We start from the raw sequence: 20777 nt of genomic DNA on the forward strand, positions 1-20777 counted from the left end.
AGAGTTTAAGGAAAAGCCTGAAATCTACATTTCTTTTCTGAGGAGCATCCAAGCCGAGGTCTGCAGCAGGGTCCGTGCAGTGAGAGTCACAAAACAGCTCCAAGGGCCACGTGCATTTGCTGGTGCAAATTCATGCAGCTCAGTAGAGCTCAGTGGAGCTACATGGATCTAGGCCAGCTGGGGATTTGGCCCTGAACATTTACCTGGGGGACTCGTACTCCGGAGGGGAGATGTTCAGCATCATTGACTGGGAAGCTGCAGTTAGCCCCCTGCAAGCATGTGAGCATGCTTCCTGGTACACAGGGGCAAAGGTGGGAGAAATGGAATTGTTCTTCTCTCTGCTGAGATTTGTACAAATGGCAGAAAATGATGGAGAAATGGGGTGAGGTCAAGGCAAGTACTTCAGTCTAACTTACTGTGAAGCTGTCTGTGTTCTGAGCGGGAGTGAAAAGGCAGATTTTAGAGCAGAAAGGAAAGAAGAGAAGACAGATTTCACTTTTTGCCCTGGTTTGAATATCCTGGATCCACTGTGCTTTACAGTTTGGGTTTTCTCCCTTTAATGGAATATTAAAATCTTTGCCAACAGGTCAGTCTGGTGGCCTAGCAGCAGTACAACACACTACCACGAGGGGGAGAGCTGAATCTGAGACTCTTGCCGCGACTTTTGCTTCTAGGAGGGCAGGGGACACAGCAGAGGCAGCTTGCTCAACTCCTGAAGGGATGGAATGCCTCCTATACTCTGCTGCTACCCTGTCCCAGGACAACTCAGGAGTGACATTTATGGGTTCCCAAAGGAAGTTACATCCAGCCTTCCACTGCCACAGGGACACTCATCATAATGTTGAGCCTTGAGGGCAGAAGCTTCTCAGGAATTAAAGGCTCTCCTGCATAAAATCCCTTTCCCAACTGGCCTTTAAAGCAAGAGACTCCATTTCTACCCCCAGTCTCTGGTTCCCCTAGCACACACTACTGCTTTGTGCCATGCCTTAATGGGAAACATTAAAAATCAAAAAGAAGCAGATGTCTCCAGCTCGCCTCGCAAGTCAGCAACTCTCACTGCTAGCATGATCTCGTGGCCTCTGGATGCGCCTACCCCACCTCCCACTCCCCATGTCAGTGAGCATTCATGGACACAGAGAGCAGGCCCAAAACTCACCCTCAACTCCACCCACTTGTCGAGCAGCCTCTTTTCATTGAATTCACAGAGGAGACCGGAGGAGGTGATGCAGAAAGTGCTGTCTGCTTTTTTACCCCTTCCACATGCCACGTCCGTGAAGAAGTTGTTCCTCAGTTCTCCCAGCAAACCGGAGCGCCCTAGCAAGGGGACTGTGGCATTCACCTACCAAAAGAAATAAGCTGTTAGAGAGAGAGACCATCCACACTACAGGAGAGAGAGTGATGAGCGATCTGAAGAGACAGGCTGTGATGGGTCACTTGCTGCAGCTCCACAGTTTATAGAATGCATCAGGACCATCAACAGCAGCAAATCAATGAGACAGAGATACTTGTGTGTCTCTGCCATTGGCTGACACAGACCAGTTAGCCAATCACAGGAAGAAACCTTAGGGATAAATGATTCCTGGTCTTCCATAATGATCTAAATAAATCTGTGACTTGCACTGACATACATCAGAGTGTCAGTGGAAGGTCCATGGTGTGAAATGTGATAGGGTATCCTTGAGTGAATGCATCTTTGCACTATAGACAAGCAAACTAGCACAAGGGGATTTGGCCTCCCAACAGTAGCAACGGAAGCCACTACATGACACTTGGAAACATATCCCTCAACATCTCAAGTCACACACATCCAAAACAAAGAGCCCCAAAGAGCAGTGTGAGAGGCCCAGAGGTGGCAGCTACATATACAAAGAGCCATTGCCATGAAGGAATGGATGTCCTGATGAAGAGCACCAATGCCAGGGTACATTAGAACCAGATTTGTCTGCCATGCCCAGAATCCATGAACCTCCTGCACTGCCCTGTGGGAAACCTGGGTTTGGGTGCCACACACCACAGGCACTGGATAAAGCACAATGGAGATTATGTCTTGAGCGCCAGTCACCATCAGCTGCTTCACACAGGAAATCAAAGAACAATTCTGACCTGGGAGTTCCTGATTCCCACCGTCTGTGGAGCTAGCTCATGCCATTGTGGAAGCCAAGGAGCCCCACCCCCACCCCCGCTCACTGCTTCTTCTTGATACTTCTCCTGTCCCAGCTCTCACCTTGGAGGTTTTGCTGTCATCCAGGTACCAGAACTTGATGTGCCGGTTGCCTGCTGTGACGAAGTAACTGCAGTCCTCTGCAAATGACACCGCTGTCACTTTGCTAGACACCTTGTTGGCCGCCACCACGATGTTTTTCTGGAAAGACAATGGTTTCAATAGCTCAGGCGTCTTGCTCAGTCGCCTGCACACAAGAAGGCTCATTTCAGCTACAAGAGTCACGCATGGCAGGCATAGATTCAAAGTCTGTCTGAACACAGGGAGGGAGGATGACCTACCTCCCAAACCTCCCACTACTTTTGGCACTCTGACAGTTTGGACATCACACTTTTACATTCAGTCTTACTACCACATTGTCTCAGCAACAGAATGGTTCACTGGTTCTTACAGTAACATGGTCATCTGCACCTTGGCTATTTCATAGTCACAGGGCGCTCAGAACAAAACAAACTTCCCTTTCTAAACAGTGAAAGCACATGCAGGCCAACACGGGCTGGAGCTCTTCTAGCAATGGGGCACAGCGCTCGGGATAGGCTGTAGGTATTTTCCACAGGGAAATGCCATAAATCTCTCCACCTGGGGAGAGGAAGTGAAGTTATAGGGGAAGAGGGGAGGTGAACATACTGTTTCTGTACAGCCCTAGGGGAAAGAGACAGAGCTGCTCTCCCCTTTGTGCACATCAAATAACAGACGGATGGGGGGTGGGAAGGAAGGGGTTATTTTCTGAGTCCTATGGTTAGACTGCAGGGGTTCCCTCTCCACGAACCTGATGCAGGAATGTTATTTCCATGGATTAGTGGCAGAGAGGGGATTCAAAGATTTCACCTCTCTCTCTTCTCTTTGTGGGTTTAAATTCTTGATCTATTTCCTGCAGTACTCAGGGGTCAACCGGACACTCATGCTGATCAACTTCAATTCTCCATTCCTCCCCCAGAAAGTCAAGAGTCCCATTTCCCCCTCCCTTCCACTGCAATGCCCGCCCTCAGCTCAGAAGCCATCTCATTCCAGAGAGCTTGCTGGAGGTCTGCAGCAGAGGACTGTCGGAGCAGCAATAGCAGGGAAGCAAAGAAGGCTAGCCTCGGCTACCAGCAGCAACGCAGCACTCTCAGGCCCAGACTCAGGGGCTCACGCACAGGTTCCCTCCAAGCAAGCAAACAGGAAATGCTGCTAGAGCCCTCTTTGTCCTCAACCTCAGGGCAGCTGCTGTGGCCTTTCCCCATTGGAAAACTAGGAAGTGCTTCAGACAACACTTGGTTGCTTCAGCTTGACCAAGCATCTGGGTCAATCTCCCCGACCGGAAGACGCGGATATCACAGCAGCCATCCCTATGATCTGATGCCTGTGGAAGGAAGATCTTATGGTCGAGGCACTACACTGGGACTTGGGAGACCTGGGCTCAGTTCTTGGCTCCGCCACTTTCCCCTGTGACATTGGGTGAGGGCTCTGGAACAGTGGTTCTCAATCTTTCCAGCTTGCTGTAACCCTTTCAGGAGTCTGATTTGTCTTGCGTACCCCACGTTTCACCTCACTTAAAAAGACTCGCTTACAAATTCAGACATAAAAATACAGAAGTGTCACAGCACACTATTGCTGAACAATTGTTTACTTTCTCATTTTTACCATTTAATTATAAAATAAATCAAGTGGAATATAAATACTGTACTTACATTTCAGTGTATAGTACATAAAGCAATATATACAAGTCACTGCCTGTATGAAATTTTAGTTTGTACTGACTTGGCTAGTGCATTTTATGCAGCCTGTTGTAAAACTAGGCAAATATCTAAATGAGTTGATGTACCCCCTAAGAAGATCTCTGCGTACCCCCTGGGGCACACATACCTCTAGTTGAGAACCACAGTTCTAGAAGATACACTTTAGCCAAACACAAGTTAGGCTTTAATCAAACAAGTCATTTGCTCAATACAAGGGTAACAGGGTGAAATGTAATAGCCTGTGAAAGACGGGTCAGGCTAGATGATCCAGTGATCCCTTCAAGCTTAAACTATGAATATACAAAAAGCCTTTCTGTGCCTCTGTTCCCCATCTGTAAAACAGGGATAACAACACTTCCCTTCTCCTGTCCTGTCTGTCTTGTCCATTTAGATGGTAAGCTTTTTTGTGCAAGCACTAATTTATACAAGGCCTGGCGCAATGGGACCCTGCTCTCAGTGGGGAATCTCTAAGCACTAGTGGAACATAAATAACAGTAGGAGAGCAAAGAACATAAAAGTTTTGATCATCAAGGTATAGCAAGGATTTCTTTATTAAATCCCAGCTTTACTCTACATTACATTCATCTTCAGACCATTATTTTTGTACGTCTCATTGAGAAGAACTTGAAGACTGAACAATGGATTTTCAGTGATCTCAAGGACTCCAATGGTTTAATGTTAATGTTACTTGGCCACAAGAAACAGAAGCAGGTCAGAAACACTAGCTGATATGGGAGATGATCATATCATATATAAAAAGACAGAATCTGAACAGCAGACTGTGAAAGGTGATGAAGCGGTTAATAATGTTTCAAGGGAACACTGACTTGCAGCTGCATAACATGAGATCAACAGACCTGGGTATAAAAAGAAATTTAATATTGCTCCCAGAGAGGGGACGAGTTACCTGCAGAGGTAGAGGGAGCTGACTCAAACTTGCAAGAATGTGACTGTCTGGTTCTCTTACCAACATGGGGGTCCCTCAAGCATAACATGTTGATCGTCGTCATCATAAAATATTCATATAATGCTGTAAACTCACACAGTGCTTTACAGAAGATAAGACGTCCTGTATTCCAACATAACACTGCCCCTCAAGCACTATTATGGCGGCTGCCACAGTCATAATTGATCACCTCCATAAAACTGCACTCTCAGTACTTTTTAGGTGAGTATTTAGTCGTCCGTCCCCCCCTGCATCAAGCAGTTTATGATATTTCCATCTCAAACAGAACAAAAGAAAGTTGTTCACCTGCGTCTGTTACATGGATCCCACAACCAAAGTAAAAACAGATTCCTGGTTTGAGAGAGTTCCCACTCCTCCCTCCCTAACCCTAGTTTGAATTAGTTTCCAACAGTCCTCTGTAGCATGGGACACAGGTCACTTGATGGTGGATTCTCTGTACCTTGACATTTTAAACCATGATCTGAGGATTCCAGTAATTCCATCATAGGTTAGGAGTCTATTACAGAAGTGGGTGGGTGGGTGAGATTCTGTGGCCTGCGCTATGCAGGAGGTCAGACTAGATGATCATAATGGTCCCTTCTGACCTTCAAGTCCATGAGTCAACAATAGCCTTCCGATTGGCCAGCAAGATGTCCCATATTGTTGGGAACAATCTTGCACTGACTCCTCGGGGATGGACTAGATGACCTAATAGGTCCCTTCCATCTCCAAATTGTCTGATTTTATGAATGTCAAAAGGAGCAGAGAGTGAAAGAATTATAACCAGATTTATCTCCAGACCATCTTTGTCTCTTTGGGCTTGCACCATATGGCTTTTTCTACCATTAAACTGATCTTCTTGCACACTTACCTTCCATGACCACACGTTGACGATCATGTCATGCTGGTACCCCACTGAGACAATGTACTTGGAGCTGGGGGAGAACGCCACACAGGCCACGCCATACTTGTGTTCTTGGAGCTCAGCCACCTGGGTCCGTTCAGCCACATCCCACACCCGAACGGCTGGCATGTGCCCACTCTGAAGGGGTGATTCAGAGACAGAGCAGTGAACGTAACTTTTAAGGCTAGTTGTGATGGATTCAATACACAACAACATCCCCACATCTTTTTCTAAGCACACACAACTTCAAAATCAGTCCAGGACTAGATCACAGCTCAATCCCTAGGCATTTGATGGCTGTGAACAGCTGAAGTCGCAAATGTAATGAATTTGCTGATTTCTGCTGATAACTGAAAGGTATAATAATTAAAAACTCAAAAAAACAAAAGTGGATCAACATTTTTCACACATATCTCTGTTCTCTGTAATGGAAACCAGTAACACATAGTGGCCTTTAGAGGTCTCAGTCTAGGTCCCAACGGCCAGGTGTCCACACCACAAAAACTTGACACTGTCACACTCAGTGGCAATTTCTTTGGTGAGGACCATGAGAAATTAGCAATCTTCTCATTTCCAAAGGTAGTCATTCCACGTTAGGTTTGAGGCACATAGATAGGGAAGTGGCAGGGAGGAAATTCTTGCAGCACTTGGTCTGTGGATAAACAGATGGCTGCAATCTCTATGTATGTCAATTCAGCACCTTTTGCTAGCACTAAGTTTCCATGAAAAATCATTTATTTAGTTAATTATTTTAAAGTGAAATAAAGAGGTACAAGGCAGGCAGAAATGCTTGCCAAGGACATGACTAACAGGCAAACCTTACTCAACAGCTTCCTCAAGGTTTCACATGGAAGCCTGTCAAAAAGTAGCCTGCAAGATAATATCTCCAAGGCAAAATGGTGCCTTTTCCCGTCAGGGTAAACCAAGTCACTTGATCATGTGAAGGGGTGGCACGCTTGATTGAAAATCAGAGCCACAGAAACTCAGAACAGAGCACATTTAATTGTCTTGCTTTGCAGCTTTACCTAGAGTGTGACTGGCCTGGAAAAGCACAGCGGCCAGATTTTAATTTACTCAGCTCAGCTTTCCTCCCAACTGACAGAGTTCTGTCCTCAAGGTTAGTCAAGATGGAACAAAAGTCAATACGGCTACTCTTCAAAGCACTCACACTACTTAAGAAACCAACCTCAGTCTAGATCTCCAGCCCCCAGAGACCTTACCAAATTGAATACACTTTAAATAATTGAATAGATGCTACCCCTGGGACAAGCAATTTATTCCTATATGGAAAGTATCCATCTTCTCGGTATTTGAGATACTCAGAATAGAGCTAAGACATATGGAAGGATAAGGGTCAGACGCTGTGCTCTCACTCAAGAAAATCCAGTCATGCACCAATTTAGTGTCACTAGGCAGAACTGGAACACTCAGCCTGCTAGATTCAGACGTCACAAGCTGAACATTCTTCAGCCATCTATTACCAGTCTATACTAACCGTAAAATGTCAGGAGCAGTACTAAGGAAAGACCCAGTGCTGCCACCAGCAGGGAGCACTACAGGACAAGATGAACATTCAAAATTAATACATTTGAGAGGACACACAGAAATGGCTGTAAAGCTGGTCAAAATAGGTAATTCTATGTTGCAAAGGAACTCAAATGAAATGAACATTTGTCATTTCATTCTGAATTTTCCGTTTCTTGTTATTGTTTTTCAGCAAAAAGTTTCTAATAAAAAAGTTGTGTGTTGTGTCAGTGGGAAAATAACCACTAACTTGTTTATTCTGCCCTTCTACCCCCCAATGATGGGGGTAGGGTGAGGGGAGAGTGTTTTCCCCACCTAAAAAATAAAAAACCAAAAAACAACTTTTCAAAACAAATCTGAATTTTCATTTTGAAATGTTTCATTGAAAAATTAAACCAACCAAAACAAAAAATTGTTGTGGTCAAAAACTTTTTTTTTTTTTTTTTTTTTTTTTTTAAAGGAAAATATAACACATAAGAATAATTTTCAACCAGGTATAACCCACTGGTGAGTGTCTTTTACATGTCCTACTCTGTGCCTGATCCATAAAGGGAGAAGCCTGTCATAGGCCCAACTAACAGGCTAATTTCACCACCTTGGTCAACACCCTGGGGATTGAACTGGGGACGTACAGAGCTAAAAGCATGAGTTGCTACAACTTGAGCCAAAGTGCTCTAACTGGGGATGTAACAGACTTATATTTAGAGCTGGGTAAAAAGTTGATTTTTCAGTTTAGTGACTGTGAAAAAAAAAAAAAAAAAAAATCTTGCTGAAATGAAAAACTGGGGGGAGGGGAGGGGGAGGATATCATTTCAAATAAAAATATTTAGTTCAACCTCAAGTGAAACATTTCGTAATAGGGTGTTTTACCCTTTTGTGGTATTTTTAATTAAATCTAGATGGCATTTCATTTTGAAAGGTCATTTTGAAACAAAGAATCAAAAAGTGTGGATTTTTTCAGAATTTTTTCCCCTTTTTTGGTCTGAAACTATTAGCTGAATTTGACCCAAACCTGCATTTTTCAGCAAATAAACTATTTGCCAAAAAAAATTTGCCCAGCTCCACTCATATCCCACAAGGACTGGGCACAGAGAGGGACTGGTGAGACACACATTCACCAGTACCTTACAAGAGACAGAGTCAGATGACAAGTGATCATTAGAGACACATGATAGTGAGCTGAACATAACCTAAAAGGGGACAGAGCGACATTTTTGTGTGTTTCTAACAACTGCAAATTCATTATCTGTACAGTGTGCCACTTGCACTTCTAATGCAGAACAGACCCCACAATACAGCCACCTTTGTTCTCCCTTTAAGCACCTTTGAAAGGAGAAAGCATGTCACCAGCAACGAAGCATGCACTGCCAAAGCCAAGGGCACTGGCACCTTTGTCGCTACTCCAGAAGCTCCATTCCATGGGCACTTATCGCTTTTTCCACTACATTATTACGGTCTTGGATCACTTCTTGAAATCCTTAAGGATGAAACCCTAAGCTCAATCCAGTCACTAGAAACTTCCAGTCCCTGTCCCTCGTTCCTTGCCCCATGTTAACAGGTGGAGCAGTGCCCAATAGTCTCAGCTGATCTCCACTCTCTCTTCAGCACAAGCAGTCCAGCCCAGGAGAGTCACTTGCCTCAATCCAGACACACACAATGTTTGAAAAACCCTTTCAACGTGAGCTTAAGGAGACAGCTGGTAATGAGTTAGACGGATGCTAAAATAAATCAGTGGGAGAGAGCCAAACCCACATTTCCCCCTATCAAAGCACTGCAGAGGCACAGTTAGGGTCTCTCTATGGCAGAGGTCCCCAAATTGGGGGACACGGCAAGGCCTGGGCCAGCCCCCACGGGGGACAAGGAGGAAGTGCCACCCAGCCCTGCTCCCACCTAACTCCCAGCGCTGCAGCTCTGGCCCCGGCTTCTGGCTCCACTCCTGGCCCCGGCCGCAGCCTGCACCCCAGCCCCCAACCCCAGCCACAGTTCAGGCCCCGATTGCGGCCCTGGCCCCACTCCCAGTGCCAGCTCCCGAATGCAGCTCCTCTGCGGGGGGGGGGGAGGGGGAGGACGGGACACACACGACATGGACCGGGGTGGGGCACAACCCCAAAAGTTTGGGGACCACTGCTCTACGGATATCCTATAGGCCAAAACCCTGTCAAAAACAATCCAGGATTTAATTAAACCCATGTTTCCACCCCCACATTTCCCTTTCTCTACTCTACAGCAGCCACACTTCTGCCTAGTCTGCAGTGGGATAGCCTGCAGACATGTCCCTCTTTTAAACAGTTTTCAGCACTTACCTCTCCAGTAACCAGGTACTTTCCATCAGGGGAGAAAGCAAGAGCTGTAATCGTCTTCCTAAAACAGAGACAGGAGGATACTGTGACGTGGTGCCTGCATCTGATTTCAGTTCAGTCTGTCATGACTGAAGAGTGGGGAGGGAGTAAGGTGACCAGACGTCCCAATATTATCAAGACAGTCCCAATATTAGGGGCTTTGTCTTATATAGAACCCTATTGCCCCCTGCCCCATCCTGATTTTTCACACTTGCTATCTAGTCACCCAAGGGGGAGAGTGGACTGGAAAGAGCCCGTAACACATGTAAACACTTGACAATGGTTTTGTTCCCCGTAGGTTGAACACCTGGACTCCCTGCAGCGTGTCTGTGGCACAGAAAGGGTTTCACAGCTATGGGCTTATTGTCCGCTGACCCCTACCTGCCAACTGGAGGGCCAGGTGTCAGTCTGTCCCACTCCAGACCAAGGCTATAACCTCAGGGAAAGAATAATGCGAGTCCCACAGAGTTCAAGTAAAACGTCCTCCAGGTCATTCCTTACAGCAATTCCTCACTGGAATGTAGTATTTATGTGCTTTTGCCTAGCTATCATTGCTTCAACCTTCCCCACAGTAACTCATGTTAAGGAGAAGCTAGGGTTAAATTAGCAGGCAACTTCTCCTCACAGTGAGTGACTCTTGGTGGGACAGTTTAGGACTGAGGTAGTTCTGGGCACTGTTCTCCCCAGCAACTCTTATAGTTTGCTAGAGCCAGAAAGAGGACTCTAAATTCACCTCCCAAGTAATACAAGACCAGCTGTCTGTGTATCCCTGAGTTTCACTCACCTGGAGCTGTTTAAAATATGGTGTTGCTTATTTTTCCTAGGATTGAAGAGAACAACGACACACCTAGAGGGAAGAACAGAAGAAAAAGAAGTTGACAGAACAGCCTGTGGGTATCATAACATGCTCTATCCCGTTGTCCTTGGCAGGAGAATGAATGACAGCCTGGCACATCTGCCCCACACCTACCCCTGTGGGCAGGAACTTCAACTAACTGGAAAATGCAAAGGGAGGTTGGCGGATAATCACAAATCATTCTGCTGTGGAGTGCCATAAATAACCAGCTTTCCAGTGTATGTGAGCCCTGAATCTCTTACTACTCACAAACCAGACAGGAAGAAAGGTGAACTAGGAAAATCTGAGCAACAGCCCCATGATTCTGTCCCCTCTCCCCAGGCGTAAAAGTGACCCTACGTCCTGGGCCTGTCTAGACCTGCGTGGAAAGGTAGGAAACCAGGAAAGAGAAATAACATGAAGTAGGAGAGCTCTCAGAGAAAAGAGCGGGGCATCTCCTCTCCCAAGACTTCTAGCATAGCTTTCCATCAACCCCATCCTGCCAGGCAATGCCATTAGCAGTTCAGATTCTGCCCTCCCCTTGCCATCTTCAACCAAGCCCTGATTGTCATGGCAATGACTGGGACAATCTCAGCATGGACACAGCAAATAATTATCTTCTGTGTGGTAAGGCTCCTGCCTGTAGCACAGACAGGACAGAAGCGGCCTCAGTTTGGGCGAAGAGGTCATTGGTCAGTTAGAAAACAATAGGCATAGTGCAAGAGCCCATTCGCTTTGGAGACCAATGAAAAAACCAGCTTCCCCTGGGGCTGTCCAGAAACCAGCCAGCAGAAGGTACTCTAGAAACAAGCAGCTGTGAGCTTCTTCTCCCCTTGTAATCAATGTAATCACCTCCACCACAAGCCTAAGAGCCACCAATTTGGAGGAGTGGTCAAGGGGAAAACCCTCTAAGATTACTGACAAAGCCTTACACAAGTCAGGGTATGTTCCAGGATACATTCTCTCCCCTTCCCCACCCTTCGCCCATGAAAACCTTATGGATCATTTTCAACGCAGGACAGGAGTGAACACATCTCTGCCAGGGCCTCATCACATAACACAGGAGCAAAGGAACCAATGCTGTGAAAACTCAGGCTCTCAGATATGAAAGACATGCTGCTGCCCAGGAAGGACAACAATCCTCAAATGACAAGATGATCCTCCTTCCCAGCTAGTGAGCAATTCAGTCCCTGCATGGAACTGTGCAATCAGTGCCTTCAAAGAACTCGGCAGGGCAGCTCCTGATAACTGCATTTCTCTCTTCCCCACATGAATTCTCCACACACAGGGCTGCACACTGATTGGGCGGGGGGTGCCAGTTCAAATGCTGTAGGGACTTGCAGGAGATGGACAAAACAGCACTTGTGACATCCTCTGTCTTAAAGAGAGGAATGACACTGACTTCTGACGTGGAAATACATGTCTCCTGGCAAAAGCATAAGTAGAGGCAGCTGAAGAAGGGGGGAAAAAGGTTGGGGGAAGTCAGCATCCTCTACAATGGCTAGGTGTGACTGTGATTCCTCCCCAGTATCTGAGGATGCAAAACATGCAGGGAACACCACAAAAGCTTAATCAGTTTTGCAGTGTTGCTACATAGCTGGACCTCACCCTACAGCTCCCCCCTCCACAGCTATGCCATTAGAACGTTGGGCAGTGCGTGACTTTCTCAGGTTCAGAAAGGCCTTGTCTACAGCAGGGCCTGAGCTGCTCTAGTGCAAACCACACAGCTTATACCCTGCCTATAGCAGGGTTTAGCACCATGAATGCCTATCCCTGGGGGAAATCCCTGGAGGAGATGAGGCCTACAAGTTGGAGGAGGGAGTGTGGCGGCTGAAGAGATCTTGCTGTTTCATTATGAAGCCTACAACATCGGCTCACTCTGTAAACGCCGCCAAAAGCCTCATCCCCATGGGAAAAGCAGAAGTTCTCAAGTCTGAGCTTTTAAACAGAACTAAGCAAGCCTCATCGTCACATCACTGGGCTCAACCAAGAAGGGGTGTCCTTGCAATCTGTTCTCTTCTCAGCTACCTCAGCAGCAGTCCGGGATTCTCTGCCATGACTTCGGCACCAATCGGCTGAGTCTGCAGCCACAACATTTCTCCAGGCACTGGCACGTCGTAACAAACTCGTCTGAACCATGCAGTTCCCTCTCACTTGGTTGGACGGGGCTGCCCGCCAGGAGCAGTACATGTTATGAAACGGAATAGACACCACAGAGGGGCACAGGCACTCCAACACCTCAGGCCCAATGCTGCCGACTGCTGCTGTCACACTCAGTTAACATCTCTGCAGGCTTATAGCAGACACCACCACAGGGCACTGAAGCTTTAAACTCCAATTCACCAGCTTTCAAAAACTCAGCTTCCTCCATTAGAACCAGTGCAGGTTTCCACCCAACATTTCCCCCAAAAGTAGCTTATGGGGCTGCTAAACATTCTAGGCATGCTCAGGTAAAATATATCCACTATGCTGAACATACAGACATGCACCAACATGTATTAGTATGTTAGTGGGGCAAATATAATGGTACTGGTCACCTGCTCAACCAGCAGGGAAATGTTACTCGGTGATTTAGTTATTAAGAGTAAAAAACACAGAACGATCTAATTTAGCCTGACCCATCACACCAGTTTCAGGTCAGATCCACTCTACGTCCACAGGCTTCATGTAAAGAGGCAGGGGGTTTGTGACCCATTAACAATTCAGGGGAGGTTAAGCTCTTCAAATCATGAGATATGAACTAGTATACATTAGCAGATGGGAAAATCTGACTAATCCTCAGCTTCCATCCAACCAGAAAAATAAAGAAATCCCACTATGTGAAGCTAGGTAGGCTTAATGGACCAAATTCGTCCCTCATGTAACTCAGAGGAATTACACCCAGGAGGACTTTGGTCTATTAAGCTTCAGAAAACATTAGGGAGAATTGAGGATAGATGTGATATCCAGGTAGAATCATTTCTGTATGGCAGGCTTTTTAATTTTAAGTCCCTCTGTGTTTTACGACTAGGGACATTTGCATGAAAACAGGACCTTTGGGTATGTCTACACTTCAACCACTACAACGGTACAGCTGTGCCACTGTAGCGCTTCAGTGTAGACACTACGCTAACGGGGGGGGGGTTCTCCAACTGGCATAGGTAATCCACCTCCCTCAGACGTGGTGGCTAGGGTGACAAAAGATAGTGTTTTCTACACCAGTGGATAGGTCAGCGTAGCTATGTCACTCAACAGTGTGCATTTTTCAAACCCCGGAGAGACGTCGCTATGACGATGTAAGACCCCAGTGTACACCAGCCCTTTGTTTCTTAGGGAAAATAACACAATCTAAAAATTAAGGACATGCAAGAACACACCATGGTCTTCAAACCAAGCAGGCAAATCAATAAATAAAACCTTTCCTAGAATAGCTCAGCAAATGAGTGGGATCCTGGGTTTTGCTGTTAACTTAAGCAACTGAGCCCTCAGTGACTTACAAACAGAGGCCTTAGACCAAGTTCCCTCCAGAGTTAGCTGTTTCCAGGGCTTCCTCTGCAGGGCTTCCTGCCGCTCCTTCTAGCTCTTTTCCCTCATCAAAGAGGCTCAAACTCCTGTGCTAAAGCACAAGAGCCCCACCATCCTGCGGACCTTCCAGGATGAGTCAGCCAAAGTGTTCCTGACTTCCACACAAGGTTCTAACACCTGACAACCAGTCACACGCGGATTTTTTTTTTAAATAACTCAAGTGTAATCCATCAAAATATATGAACACACACCACACAAAAAAACCCTCAAAAACCCACACTGCCAGTAAATAAGGAATAAGACATATTCTGTGGCTACATTGCCAGAGGGGGGAATTTCACAGACATTATACTTCATGGAAGTCTTGTCACACTGTTATAGATTTATAAAGACTCCAACCAACTTTTAGCGTGTTTTAACCAATAGGATTGCAGCATGCAAATGAACTAAAGTTAATTATATGGCAGCAGCATGTGGTACAAACACAAGAACAGGAGCCAAGAATGCCTGAATTCTAATCCTGGCTCTCATTCTGAATCCCTCTGTGGCCTTGGAAACGTCTCTAGCCCACTCTATGCTAGATTGCTGCATCTTTTCAAAGGGTAAAAGTTGCAGTTAAAAGAGTAGATGATGCTAGCAAAGTTTAACTGTTCACTGTGGCCACATTTACTGTCCTGGTTTCTGTTATCCAGTTCACACTGTGCTCACAATGCAGTGCTGCCAAACCTCGGAGTGTAGTGCATTACAGTTTTGATGAGGTCCATGTTCAACAGTATCTGAAACAGCTTCTCAAAACAAGGTTTGTTGAAGAGCCTATCAAGTACTGTGGGATTATGCAATATATTAGTAAAATATATTGCTCAAATCAACATAAGAAAATAGAAATGGCTATACCGGAATAGATCACTGGCCCATCTCGTCCTATGTCTTGTTTCTAACCCATACAAGACAACATGCTCATTATGAATCCTGACATATATCTTTATTCAGATTTGCCCTGATGGATTTTACTCTTGTCAACAGTTCACAACAAACTTTATATGAACAGTGTTTTATTATTAAGTACACAAAAGCAACCGTCTAGCCTCCTGCATGTTTAGTTTTTGTAAGATTCTCTTTGCTCATTGTTTTACTATTAGCATGTGTGGAGGGCTAGAAACAGTGTTGATATTTTCACACTTCAAGCCCAATTCAGTTAAGTGAAGTACATCAAACCACTGCTTTTTTTAGTGCCCTCATCAGTTTCTGCAGAAATTAAGCCTTGAAGTTAAAAAAAAAAAAAAAAAATCCCAACAAATATATTTCTGAAGAAAAATTTCTAGGTGTTAAAAGGTCAACATTATTAATTAGTTCACTGCTGATCATTTTAGCAGCAGTATCCAGATACTCTGCTGTTGTGGGCGGAGCTTACATAATTATGACATCATATTTTCCTCCCAGTTTGAATCCTGTTTTGATGTCAAAGCCATTTATGAAACTACTCACTGTGGAGTGGCAGGATTATTGACTGTGTGGTGTCCCAGCTGGTATTTAGCTCCTTTCCATACTGATTCCTATAGAAGCTATTGGCAATCACATACTCTTTTAAAGATTTTATTTCTAGGGCTATGGTGCCACACCTTCAACCCTGCAGTACACCGTGCTAGTGGCAACATGTAATCGTGAACTGTGGCTTTAAAAAAATAAAATTCAGAAGTTGGCTTTGGAATCTCTGTTTCTTTGTGAAGCACTTGGAGATCTTCAGACAAAAGGCATTCTGTAGGGGCCATGTTTTATTCCAAGGGAGCCCACGTGCAGGGTCATAATTGGTTCTTGTTACAGAGGGGAAGAGAGACATCTGTGTCACCATCAGAACCTCCTCAAAGGCTCTTGCAGAGAGGGACTGAACGTCCTCCACCAGGAATAGCAGGGAGCCTGTTTGGCAGTAGCTAGTGTGTAAGTGGGAGAGGTTAAGGCTCTTTGGAGAGTTTTCCGGCAGCGTGTGATCCACAGACCGTTTTGCACTGTGCATACTCCATATGTGCTGGGGATCATGGCAAGAAGGGTTAGCGTGAAACCTACCGAGAAGAAATAGTCAGCTCTAGCAAACGAAAAAAACAAAGAGGCAGTTTCCCCAAGCTAAATTTAGAAGTGGAATGGAAAGGAATCAGACGTCAATATCACATTTACACACAGTATCTGACTCACTAGCACTCCCCTCCCTCCACTCAGTCACACACACACACCCTCTAGTTCTCGCTCTCTCTCTCTCTCTCCTTCCTCTGCTCCTACCAGTCCCATTCCTTGCTCTTCTTCCCAAATCTCAGTCTCTCTTGGTATTTCACTTTCCCTCTCTTTATTCTCATGTTTCCCTGACCTAGTCTCTGCTGCCCTTCCCCCACCCCCACTCCCTACCCAGCTAATAAAAAGCAGATTTCTACATGAAGTCTGTTTTCTTCCTCTCTCCCTCCCCTACCCACCCCCACCTTCCTCAGAGGGGCTGAAAAGGTTTAAGCTATGTCTACACTACAGACCTTACAGCAGCACAGCTGGACCACTGCAGCTCCCATGTAGCTGCTCTATGCCAACAGGAGAGAGCTGTCCTGGTGGTATAATTAAATCACCCCCAATGAGCAATGGCAACATCACCCACTGACATACCGCTGTCCACACTAGTGCTTTTGTCGGTGAAACTTATGTCAGTCAACAGGATGTTTTTTTCACATCCCTGCCTGACAAAAGCACTAGTGTAGATAAAGCCTAAAAGACAATTATGGAGTTTCTTTCCAAAGCTATTCATCAACTCTGCCTTGCTTTATCTCACAGGACAACTGACAAGAAGCAGAGTTCATGGGACAAGTTCCTCCCTCCCAATCTTGGCTGTAAACTGAGGTGGCAGAGAAGAAAGCGAGCTCCATTCAGACACCATTCAAACCCTGGCTCATCCTGGTACCTCTTTCTGAATATTAGCCCCCTCGTACATTCCTGCAAGAGTAAATGAAGAGAAGAAGTGGCCCTATCGACTTCTCATTGATCACTTCCATGAATTCTTGCTCATTCACTGCTCTTCAGATCATGCTTCTCTTCCCCAACTCCAACAAAGTATAATACACAAAACACATCCCAATTCACAAAACATATCCCTGGAAGGGGGAGAGGGGAAGGGAGCATTGATGAAAACCAAATCTTTCCACCCTGTGCTAGTTGTCAGGGGAATCTTGACAAGAATAAGATGGTGTCAGTAAAAGCTGGTGATAATTTTCCATGTGGCAACATTCCCTGCCAACAAGTTTCTTTAATTCACGGCCAAAGCTGTGCGGGGGTTCGCTGTGATGGGCTGTGTCAGTGGGGAGGATGTGTTTGCACATCACATTAGCGTGTGTGAAAATACTTATTCAACTATGTTCATGAAATGGATTCTGAGGGGAAGGGCAGATCTACGGAGAGATTAAGACATGGGTGTCACAGCAGGAGCACAAGGAGCCCTGGAGCTGGTTGCCTCATACCACGGCCAGGGAGATTTGCTGGAAGAGAATACCATCAGGATGTCTGCGACCACCGAAGGGCAATAGTTAGATTCAGGCTGCATGCTTCAGAGAGACCAAAATAAATTAGTGGGAAATGACAACTAAATAAGAAACCCAGCACAAAACAAGGGGATTAATTGTATTTTAAAAGTTGCTAAGCTTGTAAATTGGAGATTACATGTTGTTAAGTGTGAGCATTGTGTGACCTAAGGCAGGAAGGCTCCCGGATTTATTGTTTTAAAAGCCTGGATGGCACACGCAACGTGTAGGACGAAGAGCTAGAGAACATGATAGAACAGGCCCTGCTCCATCCTCCCCGTATCTTCTAACTGCTTCTCTCAACCTGCCAGCATCATCTCAGCCTTGTCTGGACTGAGCTTCGGGCAGCCAGCTTCCATCTGTGCCCCCAATCTCCCTCAGACACTGAGCTAGGTCTGACTAAGTCAGCTGAGGTAGAGATCTAGAACTGGGAGTCTTCAGCACCCTGACAGCACCAAAGCCCGAACCCTTCTCACTACCTCTCCTAACAGCTCCACAGACATGTTGGCAGGAGGGAAAAGCAAGATGGAAAGCTGTGGAACCTCCACATAAGAACGGCCTTGGGGAAGAGAAACATCTGCTCCACAAGTCCCTCTGAGAACGCGCAGTGCAACCACAGAGCAGCACCATCCACTCTTGCTGCAGTCACCTGGCCTGCAGACAACCCCTCATGACCAAGCACAATGAAAGCAGAAGGTAGATTTAAAATAGCTCATTTGCCCCACCACTCCTACCTGGAAAGGGAGAATCCGCCCATATCAGCCAATCTAGGCCTGAACAGCTTGGGCCCATCATGCAGAAGGGTTTAAATCAGAACCTCACTGAGTGTGGTCACAATATACGGCCAACTGAGGGTGGCAAGCCCAACATCCCATCATTCCCCAACACCTTGACCAGGCAATGCATGATCAAACACAGAAGATATGCCCCAGTGGGTGACGCTGCTTTTTTAAACTTGCATAAAACTGTGTTTCTTTTTAGCAGCAGCCCCAGGAACCCCCTTCATTTCTCTCCTAGGCACCTCAGATTACGCCTCCTCCAGCCTTGCAGTGACCCTACTCAGCAACGTCCACACACCCGTCCCTCACCAGCACTACCACTACAAAGAGCGTCTCTCAGCAGAGCTTCCAGTCTCTATGGCAGAAGGAAAGCTGGCTGGAAAAAAAAGAAAAGAAAAGAAAAAAGCGCACACTAAATCTAGCTCCAGGGGAAGGCAGAGCAGAGCTGATTTACAGGCGTTGCAGGGATAATCCCTGCAAAGCTAAATGGACAGACTGTCTCTCCACTTCCCACCCTCACTGCCTCTGCAGAAATTGCATAGCTCATCTCCTCTCCCCATGAGTTCACACATTTCCAGCATGGGGGTAACGAAGGAAGGGGAGGATTCAACATGGTTTATTTTTCTTTACCCCATTGGCAAAATATTCCTTGCTCTGCCAAACCACAGGATGGCACTCTGCTGCCTCTCTCCAATTTAGGCAGGGAAAATTGGAATAGAAATTGCTCCTTTTCCCTCCTTATCTGCCAAGTGATTTGAACAAGAATAAAGGCACCATGCAATATAACTGTTTCCTTCTGGAAAGCCAAGAGCCTAAAAAAATGAAAGGAGACTGGGTGCTCCCGTAAAGTTCAGGCAGGCTGAGAGCTACATTCCCTGTTGTGATAACCATCTAAATTACTATTGCCCCCATTACTGGAGTGTTTTAAATCTGTACAGACGTAAATAGCTAGCTACAGATAAGATCCTAGAAGATGGTGTTCGAGACTATGTAGCATATATATTGGGTTTTGTAGGACCAATAAACCTTCCCTTTGTGCATTGCAAATGGCTTCCACTGGCAGCTCTTAGCAGTTCCTAATGAAATGCATCCATCAGAGTACATCCGGCTACACATCTGACCTCTGGGCCACAACCAGCAGGTAATGGATATTCAGATGTGAGAAAGTCTCCCTTCCAGCCTTACAATAAAACCATGCTGCGGTGATAACGGACAATAATGCCAAGGGGTTGAGAGAGAGTTTTATAACAATCACTCAAGGAGTGGCTTGAGATGCCAACAGTAGCCAAAGGGCTGTGTGTTTGTAACCATAGCCTTAGTCACGGAGTTTGCCTGTATTAGGTGTCATATATTTGAAAGAACACTTTTAAACTGCCTGTCTGTGAAAACCCCTAAGAGGATGAAGTGGAGACAGAGGCCCTACCAGTAGTCACACGTTCCTCATCCCCCAGTGAGGTTTCAAAGTTAGACAGAACAGACAGATAGCCAGTGAAGAATCTTAGAGAGCAGAGGTAGCCTCCCCATACCTGAAGACCAGGGCCAGAAGTTGGGTTTCCATAAAAACATTTAGGAAAATAGACTCAGATTCCACATTTTTCACAAAACAGGTGCAGGAAAGAAGTCTAGACACATGCAAGGGCCTGTCTCCTGTCTGGTCCATTATACCCATCTGGCAGTAGACATGGGGGGAGGGGCTTTATAATCTTACTGTTTTCAACATGGAAAACAACCTGCTTTTAACTGCAATGGCTCTTGGCTGCCTAGTCACTTCGATCTGAGAACCTCCACCAGGGCACGCACCCTCAACCCCCTCTTCTCCCTTCAGTAGCCACACTGCTGTTCAATCTCCACGTCCTAGCCCGCTAGCTCTTGCAGACCTCCATCTGCAGTATAAAATGCTTCCCTGGTGGAGCTTAGAACAAGCCACCCCCTAGTGCTTGCAGAATACCCCACCTCTGAAGGCACTAGCTCCCCCCCCCTCACCCTCCCTGAATCCAGCAGCACATAACTCTCAAATAGCCACCTGCCCTGTGGCACTGCTGACCCACGCAAAGCATCAGACAGACACAGTGAAATGTTAAGAGTTACATAAACCTGATTAGGGAATTATGGGGCAATTTGTGTGGCTGCATAATTCCACAGGACAATGATCCTACATGTACACGTGCACATAAACACACACACACACACACACACACTCCCAGAATGTGAAGGGAAAATATCAAACAATAAAATTTGCACTAAGTTTTGAAACCACATTTCTGCGACACTTGAGGTATTCCAGTGCAATTTCAGAATGTCCACTCAAGGGGCCATTGCAAGGAAGGACCGCCATTGGGAGCCAGAGTGATGGACAGCCCAAGACAACAAAGGTCAAGGCAAGGACCACCACCCAGGCATCCTGTGTTCGGGGACTGAGCAGCTTGCTTATAGAAAAGAGAACTGGGAGGGTAACAAAGGGA

The 20777-nt window shown here is 46.0% G+C and overlaps 1 protein-coding gene across 4 annotated transcripts in view; it reads right to left on the reverse strand.

Annotated features, from left to right (window-relative positions):
- Nucleotides 1-20777, reverse strand: part of MAPKBP1 (mitogen-activated protein kinase binding protein 1) — a 126251-nt gene that overhangs the window by 51447 nt on the left and 54027 nt on the right. For all 4 annotated transcript variants that reach the window (XM_067557937.1, XM_067557935.1, XM_067557939.1 and 1 more), the window contains exons 4-8: nt 10437-10499; nt 9617-9674; nt 5757-5927; nt 2225-2362; nt 1157-1339 (exon numbers count right to left, since the gene is read on the reverse strand). In XM_067557937.1, coding sequence (XP_067414038.1) covers nt 1157-1339; nt 2225-2362; nt 5757-5927; nt 9617-9674; nt 10437-10499 — 613 coding nt within the window. The remainder of the gene's footprint in view (nt 1-1156; nt 1340-2224; nt 2363-5756; nt 5928-9616; nt 9675-10436; nt 10500-20777) is intronic.

Source organism: Emydura macquarii, unplaced genomic scaffold, assembly GCF_026122565.2.
Source record: "Emydura macquarii macquarii isolate MOO-44397 ecotype Brisbane River unplaced genomic scaffold, CSIRO-AGI_Emac_v2 contig_1876, whole genome shotgun sequence".
Lineage (NCBI taxonomy): Eukaryota > Metazoa > Chordata > Testudines > Chelidae > Emydura > Emydura macquarii.